Raw genomic sequence first — 9,874 nt, 5'->3', positions numbered from 1 at the left:
GGCCTCTGTATTCATTAGCAAAGGTCACTCTTTAGCCTGAGGGAACCCTGATCCTTTTTTATTCTTATTTTTTTAAGTCTTGGAGAGCATGACTTCAACACATCAGAATGCTTTCCTGAGCTGGCCCATACAAAGACAGAATCTGGAACAAGTGTATGATAACAGAGAACGTTGTATATTATCTTGTCCCCTGAATACCCCCTCTCTGTCTGTAAATATTAATTACCTTATGTCCACCAATGTAAATAATATGTGTCTCCATTTTCCTCTTTTCCAGTACTGGAGATTGCCCTGCTGTGTTCTCTCTCACCTACTAGTGGATTCTGTGCTACATTTTCACCGTATACTTTATTTGCAATGTACAAAATAAGGCCCAAAACTGCCTTCTTCAAAGGATTTGAGTCCTTTCTCACAGGCTTGTGCGGTCAGTTGGCTCAGATAAGCTCATGCCATTGCAGCACAGGTCTGGACTTCTTCACTCTGACAGGGCCTGGGAGCCCCTCGTCTCTCAGGGGTGTCTGGCTGGTCTCTGCCCCAGGCCTGGCATCGTCCGTGGGCAAGGTGAGGTGACCAAAGGAAAGCGTCTCGGGCAGAAACCGGAGTTTGTTCCAACAGTCAGGGAGCACGAGGGCAGGCCCAACAAACAGACACGCACAGGGAGGGTCTACCTGAAACTGTCCTGCGAGGACCAGGGAGCTCCCAGGCACCTGACCTCTCACCACAGTTTTTTCTTCCTGGGACACACAAGACAACTGCCTCTTTATACCCCAAAACTGCTGGCCTTATTGAGGCGTCTGGTTCTCAATAAGCAAAGCCAGTCTGGTAACAACGTGAGGTAGAAGAAGGGTCCCCTCTGCAAGTATCACCAAGCTGGACCCTTCCAAATCCCCAAATTCATCTCTGTGACCTTCCTACTGGGAAGGAATAAAAGCTTCTCAGAGTATTTGAGAACTTGAACTGGATTCCCAATTAGGTTTCTGCATCACAAACAGAAATAGTTCCCGTTTTTTGACCTGGGCATCTGCCTGAGGTGATGACAGAGCCAACACAACTCACCACAGAGGGCAACGCTGGGACAAGTGGGTCATCCTCTCTGGGGCACAGGTGCCCCCATCAGCTGTGCTATTGCACGTGAGCTCCCCAGGCCAGTGGCACCAACCTCTCCTGAGAGCTTGTCAGATGCAGAGTCTCTGACCCACTGCATCCTTTCCCAGTCAGAATCTGCAGCTTGAGGGAAGCTGGAGACTTCGCCTGTGCACAGAGAGGAAGAGAAGTGATTCCACCTTCACATCTAGAGATCTCATTTAAAGTGGGCGCCCACAGTCTCTGGACAGCTGCTGAGGCTGCATTTGTAAGGTGTCACCTAGGCATTGTGATGTTTACTAAGTTTCACAAGTGATCTGATGCACAGCAGGGGTGACATCCCTGTGACAGGTTTTTCTGATTTAAGTCAAGAACTCCTGCTCTGGAGGGAAAAGTCAAATGTGGAAGAGAGGCTTCAGGGAAGGCTGCTATGCACCTGACAGGGAGGTGTGGGGAACGCCCAAAATCCGGACACCCCAGGCTTGTACTTTTCCAAACACTTCATGAGAACGTGTGTGTACGTGTGTGTTCATATGCATGTGTGCACGTGCGCCTGTGTGTGCACATGTGTGGTTTTGCGATACCTCAGGAGTTGCCAAGGAACCAAAATATAGGGGAGCAGCACTGGTACAGAGGGGCAAGTGTGGCAAAAAGAGGGCAGGGAGTGGGAGGGTTCTGCGCACAGACCCTGCCCCCAGTCCACATGACAAGAATAGTAAACATTCCCCAGCATAAAACTCAGCTCACAGGTAGGACACACAGCAGATTGCACCATTCTGGACACAGGTGCCTGTGAGCCTCACAGAACCTCAAGCTTTTCTCAAAGAGGAAGCCACAGAGCAGGCAGCAGACACCATGGGATCCCTTTCAGTCTTTCCCCACAGAGGACTTGTCCACTGGCAAGGGCTCCTGCTGGTTGGTAAGTAGGAGGCAATTTCTTGGGGTAGACTAAGGATCTGCCACAGAGACTTGCTGGGATCTCCTGAGGAGACCAGTGCTCTGAGAACAGAGGGAAAGCTTCTCTTTAGATCTGAAGGTCAAAGAAATTAGAGCAGAGTAAGATGGAGTAGGGGCTCAGTAAGGGGAAAATGTCATAACCCGGAAGTAGTGAGAGGCAGGAAAACTTCAATTGCTGTTCTTTTCTTGATAGTCATCAGGGTATTGAATTATGAAAACTGAAAATAATAATAATAATAATGATTTATGTCAGGAAACTCCAGAAAGAATACTTAAACAAGGGTGCTAGGCATTGCCTTTATCACCAGCCTCAGAAAGGGTCAAATACCCGACAAGGTGCAAGCTTGGGGTTGTTCATTCATTCAACTGCATGTATTTGCAGCCTTTTGAAGTCACTGGAGGTACAAGATGAGACAAGGCCCTGCTTTCATTGAGCCCATGTTCTATGGAGGAGAGAGGGAAAAGGAAGGATCTCGATGTGACATCAAGCACACACAAGAGCCACAAAGAAAAAAAACAGAGCAGGGTCAGATCAAAAAGTGAAGACAGGGGATCTTTAGAGAAGATGGTCAGCAAAGATGTTTTTCAAAAATGCCTTTGAGTGTGAGAAGGAATCTGCACACAGTGAGAGGATGAGCAAAAAAAACACCTGGAAAAGTGTATTTGAAACAGAAAAAGTAACAGTTTCAGAGGCGCTGAAATAATGGGGGCCACACTGTTGACTTTGACCATGTGAGACACACCCTCACAGGGAGACCAAGGCTGAGAGATAGAGAACTGCTCAGGATTCAGAGCTTGTCTATCCATCACAGTACATACATACAAATACTGATCAATTGTTTTTCTTATTTTCTAGTCTCACTCTTAACCTTCTGGTGCCTGCCGACCATGGCCCAGCTCGCTATTGTTTCAGTCAACGTTGCAGAAGGGAAGGATGTGCGTCTACGCATGCGCCATAGGCCTTCCGGTGCTGCAGGCTATGTGTGGTACAAGGGGGAAGGAGTCGACCCAGATCGTGGAATTGCATTTCTTTCACGAACCAGAAAACTGTATGTAAATGGTCCTGAGTACAGTGGTCGAGAGAGAATACTCTCGGATGGATCCTTGCTGATAAAGAAGCTCACCATGAACGATGCAGGAATGTACACCGTAGTGGTCTTCCTTACTAGGACAAAAAAGGAAATAGGATTCGGACGGCTCAGTGTGTACCGTGAGTGATTGCTCTCTGACTTTTGGGTGTCAAGTGGGATGAATTTTACTTCACACGCAAGACCAAGAGCCCTGAACTCTGCCTCCATTCCCCTCTACGTTTTGTTGCACATTGGATTTTTGCATTTAATGCAGGATACACAGAGTGCAGACAAACTTCCTAAGATCTCCATTCCCTTCCCAAATTCCAGCCCTGCAGACAGTCAGTGCAGATAGAATGATCATTCTGATGGAAGTGACTCAGCAGAAAGAGACCAGTCTCAGTCAGGCACCCTGAGCAAATTCCTATGAACTTGACTCTCAGAATGACCCTGCTGTACTAGGCCAGAGCCTGGGCTGAGAAGCCTCCTGAAATTCTTACCAAGCTCAGCTCAGAAACCCCTCCCCGTAAGGCTGTCCCATAAACCTTGTCTCCAGGGAATCTCGTGAGCCCTTGCAAGGTCAGATTAAGCCTCTGGGAATGGCTGAGTGTGTAGGAGTCTATAGGATGCCCAAGTCACAGGCTCCTGAGCTGGTCACCAGTCAGGACTCAGGCGCAAGAATCACTTCCTGGCAGAAATGGAGTTTGGCATCACCTGAGACTGTGTGGAAAGCACAGTTAGACAATGTCCTTGGATATAACTGACTGTGCAGGAGACTTAGAAAGGTTTAGAAAAAGGTGAGCATCCCCAGAAAGAGATAGAAAAAATAAGATGCTCCTGGCAGCTCCTCATTCACCAGGGATCAGCCCTGGGGATTCTGTTTGTAGTCAATCAATAAGAGATGCCTCTTATTTGAACAGCTCTTCTATCCCAGGTTTAGGTCAGTATTCTAGTGAGTATTCTACAGTTTGTACACTGACAACTTGGCAGCCAATTAGCCATTGAGAATAAACTGAGGCACCAGGAGACACAGTCACTAAAGCAGAGTCGCACAGACCACAAGCAGCTCATCAGAGTCCCTCAAGGTCTGTTTGTAGCCATAGACTTCATTCCTCTACCTTAGAGACCATGTAATTGAGTCTTTAGATTCTTAAACCAACAAACTGGTGCATATCCTTTTGTCTTAGGCATCCTCAGCTAATAGGAATACATTTTGGTCTGTATAGTGAAAAAAAGTGGAAATAATGTATTCTTACTATAGAACAAAATTACCTGCAGGAATAATAGAGTCACTGCACAGGTCTCCCCTTCATGTGGCCTATCGACACCTCCCTGCACTCGACTTGACAACACTTATTTATTTGCTTCTTGTTTTGGTGAAGTCAGTCCCAGGAGATGTAAAGGAAAGGACTTTGCCCCACTCTACCACTGAAACCACCTGAAGGACCAACAAGTAACAAACACTCTGTTGCTTTTGATGAATCAGGAAGCAAGAAATGGAGTTTGAATGAATGATCCAAAATCTCATCAGAGCCTAGATACAGTCCTCTGAATTCTAGCCGTGAGGGACAGGTTTTCTGTGTCCCCAGGAACAAAGAACATCATCTTAGATCCTTTTCTTTTCTCTAATAAAACAGTCCTTCTTGCAATTGGTCTGAGGCCCTGGGGTGTTAATAATAATTTTCACATACAGAAGAATTTTAAGTTTTTCCAAATTTCTGTCTCTTAGCCAAATAACACATATTGCCCACAAGCGCCAGCATTTCAGCAAGCCCACGCTCCTGACATGCTCTAAGACACTCCTTTTGCATTTGCACACGTCCTCACCTGCCTTCAGGGGACAGAGGATGAGTTTAATGATCAAGGGCAGAGCACAGGATTCTGCTGCCATAAAAAGCTTCTGCCAGTCTTTTTTCCTCTTTCCTAAATCATTACTTGGACTTTGCTCTATTACCTAGTGGCTCGCTGGCTCATTTCAGTCACATTCACCTGGAAAGACTTGAACCACTTGTAAGCCAGAAGACCTGAGTCCTCAACTCACCGCTGGCTTGCTTCTGGCCTTTCTCTGTTATTTCTCCTTGAACCCCAGTCTCTGGGATGTCCTGGGAAATGGTGCCTCATACAAACCCTTCTCACCTGGGCAATAGGAATCTGTGCAGGTGGAAGGAAACAGTCCCGGTCAGCGAAATAGTCAGTTGGTCAGTACAGAACCAGAAGTGCAGGGGTGTCTCTGATGCCCAGTCTCATGTCTTCCCATAAGCAAAACTGATACTTAAATGACATGTGAGAAAGCCTGTACTTTCTCCCAGACATAGAGCTGAAGTCCATATGGTCTCTGAGTGCTCAGATTCCCATGCATATTCATGTGATGTACAAGCCTGTCACGCTGTTTCAAAAACTCAAGTTGGCTGATATGTGAAAGAGCCAACTCTGGTTGAAGCTCTTGGAGAAATAAAACATGCTCCACAGGGCAATTTTTATTCTCTTACTTGAAGAGCAAAGTTAGCACACCCAACATCACAAGTATCAAATTCAACCTTGAGAATTTTGATTTTCATTTTCATAAATAATAATGGTGTTGAGCATTTTTTCTGTGACACTTGACCATTTGTATCTATTCTCTGGAGAAATGTCCATTCGAGTGTTTTGTTCATTTTTATATCAGTTTATTTGGTTTTCTTGGTTGCTGTTGAATTGTAGAAGATTTTTTTGTATATTCTAGACATTAACTTTTTATTTTCCATATGATTTGCAAAACACTTTCTCCCATTTCCTAGGTCACCTTTCAGCCTGTTGTGTTTTTTGATGAAGAGACTGTTTAATTTTGACAAAATCCAAATTGTCCATTTTTTGCCTGTGTTCTTTGTGTCATATTCATAAAATCATTTCAAATCAATGTCACAGTGCTTCTTCCTATTTTTTTCTAAGCATTTTATAGTTTTAGGTCTAACCTTTGGAAGATGATCTACTATGACTTAATTTTTTTGTATAGTATAAGACAATGATCCATGTCATGTGCTGGCATGGGGATATTGCTGGGCAACACCATTCGCTGAAAAGACTGTCATTTCTCCATTGAACAGTCTTTACTGCCTAATAAATTATTTAACAAAAGCTCAACACTTTTCCATTATTGTTAACTTCCTTTAGCTGAAGAGATGGACAAGGTGGTAAATGTGCCTTCCACAACATAGATAAAAGTTTACATAAGGAGGGGGTCTTGATGTTTTATGAAATAAAAAACAAAGTCCTAGGAAAAGATCATAAAACTCATGAGAGAAAAATCATACTTGATAATGAGGTTATGGGACATCTGGGCTGGGGAGGGGTTTTCTGTGGTGCTGCTACAAGATGTCTGAGGGAACGGCTAAGGAATCACCCTGAGGTACATGGGGCCAGAGGGGAGATGCAGCTCTGTCCTTACATACGGCCTCCTGAACTTAGACAATTTTTCTTCTGCAAATGTCGGGAACACACTCTGGTGACTGTTCCATGGCTCACTGTGGGCTGTGAGTGGCCGAGATCTGCGTCAGCAGCGTGGCTCCATGTCTCAAGCTCGTTCTTAATCAGTCACATTCTCTGTTTCTCTGCAGCACCTGTGATATTGGCCAGAGTTGAAGCCAGTAACACCACAGTCACAGAGAATGACGACAGTGTGGTCTTGCACTGCTACACAAATGGGGTCACCATCCAGTGGTTGTTCAATGGCATGTATCTGCAGCTCACGGAGCGCATGACGCTGTCTGGAGACCACCGACACCTCACCATAAACCCCATCAAGAAGGAAGATTTGGGGTGGTACCAGTGTAGAGCCTCCAACCCCCTCACGGCTACTCTGAGTTGGCCCCTTGTGCTGGATGTGAAATCCGAGTGACCCTCTTTTCCTCCTGTATGTTATTAAATTCTAAATACAAAATTTTTAGCATTATTATAATAGAATACCTATGAAAGTAAATAGTTATTAAAAGATTTGCATCAAATCAATAAACTCAAAAATGTCTTTCTGCACTGAGTTTTGAGTTATGGGCTTTTTTCTAATCCCTTTTTCTAAATCATTACACAAGTCTAAGGATCAGGACCACACTCCCTCCTCATCTGTTGCTCACAAAAGGAGTTTTCTCCATCCCTGATGTACATCAGACATTCAAATGTAAGGAAATCAGAGTTATGTGGTTCAAATGTGAATAGCATTATACCTACACAATAAGGTCTACACTAAATATTAGTTTTTAGAAAAATGCTGAATACAAAATAGAAAGAATTAGGGGTGTGTGTGTGTGTGTGTGTGTTGATGATGTGAAAGAAATAAATTGAGTCTTCATCTTCCAAGGGAGAAAACCTTAAATTAGTTAATTTATAAAAGTGATAAATCAGTTAGAAGATGCAACACACGTTATTCAGAGGTAACTTCGGTTACATCTGGGGGATCTGCCATTGTCTGGAGCAGACACCCTTAGCGCAGCTCAGACAAAGAATCCAGAACCTTCCTGTGATCCCTCTGCACCAACACATGCAGAGACATGGGGTTTATTTTGACAAAGTGTAGTGTTGACACAAATACAAGAAAAATGTTCAACAGAAGCAAACTAAAACCTGCCTTTGCTCAGAGTGTGAATATAAGACATAAAATAATAATCTTACATTCCAGCCACAATAGAAATTTAAATCTTTTTGGAGTTGAAGGTGATCACATAAAAAAAGCCTTCTCTGGGCGTTACTAGCTGATTAAAATCTGTCGAAAAGACCAAACTTTTTGCTCTTTGTCTCATTGACTAACAATGGACACTGACGTACTTTTTAAAATTTTTTGTATTTGTTTTTTTCTTTTTAATTAAAGTAGCATAAAATTTAAAAATTACAGTCTTTAGGTCAGGAACCAGAATCATCATTACTGTATACATGGTCTGCTTTTTTTCTTTTAGAAAAATTACTTACTTAACTTAATTTTTAATTTTTTTACTTATATATTTAGAAGGAGACCGAAGATGTGGCTTCCAGGATAATCCCCTCAGGCAGGACTGGAGATGAGCCTCACCTAGGAACGTGCTGCCACTTCCTGGGAAGCCTGCTTGCTGCCTTGCTCCTTGGCCACAGCCCCCCTGCAGCCTCGGGAGCCCCGAGTTCTGGGAGAGGCTTCTCATTTCATCCTTTTTATTCATTCAGGCCACAGTGACTTCCTGACCTTTGAACACAGCAAGGAGCCTTCAGCCCCAAGTCCGCTGCACAGGCTGCTCTCTCTCCCTTAACTGATCTTTAGAGATTCCCATGAAACCTTTCACCTCCCTCTAGGTCTCACTCTAATGTTTCAGTATCATGGAGGTTCCCTGACCCTCTTACATTACTAAGTAACCCTCAACCCATCCACTCCCCTCTCCTTCACTCCCCTTTATTACCCTTTAGAGGACCTATTGCCATTTGAAGTACTGCACGTTCATTCCTTGATCTCCTCTCATTTATTACAAGAACATCAGCTTCATAAGACCAATGATACTCAGGTTCACTTTTCTGTTTCTAAAGCCACTATAAGCCTGTGCACAATGTCTGCTTCCTCTTCAAAAGGCAATTAACTCAGATGCTAATAATTGCATATTAGGAGTAAGTACATTCTTTTCAGTTTCACTGTCTGTAAAATGTGTATAATTCCAAGCTTGTCACTGTGTAGGAATCATGGTAATAATGAGCTTCATTTCTGGTTTCAATGGCTAAGTAAGAAGAGCCACCAAAATCAAAATTGCTCCTTATCCAACACAATCAAGGACATGAAAACAACAAACTTCAATCATGATCATAAATGATTAATATTTCAGCAGGTACAAAATTTTGGTGTAATTCCCGGGAGAAAAGACATATCGGGGTGCTTCTGAAGAGTCTGCCCTCGGGGGTTCTCACAGTTCCCTTCCCTCCATCTCACAAGGCCCCTGAGAGACCCTCACTGCTCTCACGCTGTGTTTCAGAAAGAAAACCTCACTCCTTCATGGGTTGTCCGTTAACAAGGCCTGAGGCTCAGTTTGACTCTTCTGCCATCCTCTGTGTTTACCTACCCCTGTATGTGGATTAGACAAAAGGAACAGTCTTCCTTCTTTTTATTTACTATTGTGTCTCTGCTATACATCCATGTTGGTGTGTGCGGTCTTATTCCTTCCATGACCATCACTACAAGATTTTACACTTCCTGAAGAAAGGACACATTTATTAATTTCAGGATCATTGACAGTATGGGACATAATCTGTGTAATTTTGAAAGGCAAAGCTCATTACACACCAGAGAACATATAACAATTTTTAATAGGTTATGTCTTTACAATTAATAATAAGACATGATCATTTAATTTTCTATTAGGATAAATTCAATACTCTTAAAAAACTGGGCATTGCATTTTTAAATAGACACAACTATTTTATTCTTTGAAAGCACATAAAACCTTATTTCATAAATGGCTTTTTAAGGGAAAAATTATCATTTATTGAAAATGGGTCATTATATTTTTGTATAAATATTGTTTATATTGAAGATAGGGCAATTATGTAAAGCCAAAATGATTATGGAACAAAACCATAAATGTCCATTTTAAGCTAGTTTATTTAGAAAGCATGAAAAAGTTTATATCATGTAGACATGTATTAACAAAACATAAATCAAGTTAAAAACTGGGTAACCACACATCAGGAACTAGTTCATTGCCAGCATTCAGAAGACCCTCTGTCCATAGTCCTGGCCACATAGCCTCCCCTGAACCCAGAAGTGACAATTTTCTGAAATTATG

At 43.0% G+C, this 9,874-nt stretch overlaps 1 protein-coding gene across 1 annotated transcript; it reads left to right on the top strand.

The window, feature by feature from the left end:
- The first annotated feature begins 2,928 nt into the window (after nucleotides 1-2,928).
- Nucleotides 2,929-6,984, top strand: LOC129082645 (carcinoembryonic antigen-related cell adhesion molecule 21-like). The gene is made up of 2 exons (XM_054588374.1): nucleotides 2,929-3,250; nucleotides 6,704-6,984. The coding sequence occupies exons 1-2, from the start codon at nucleotides 2,929-2,931 to the stop codon at nucleotides 6,982-6,984; spliced, it is 603 nt and encodes a 200-aa protein (XP_054444349.1).
- Nucleotides 6,985-9,874: the final 2,890 nt, after the last annotated feature.

This window comes from Pteronotus mesoamericanus, unplaced genomic scaffold, assembly GCF_021234165.1.
Source record: "Pteronotus mesoamericanus isolate MK-2021 breed Mesoamerican mustached bat unplaced genomic scaffold, CSHL_Meso_final scaffold_137, whole genome shotgun sequence".
Taxonomy (NCBI): Eukaryota; Metazoa; Chordata; class Mammalia; order Chiroptera; family Mormoopidae; genus Pteronotus; species Pteronotus mesoamericanus.
The sequence above is the reverse complement of the archived record's forward strand: the minus strand, read 5'-3'. Positions and strand labels throughout refer to the sequence as shown.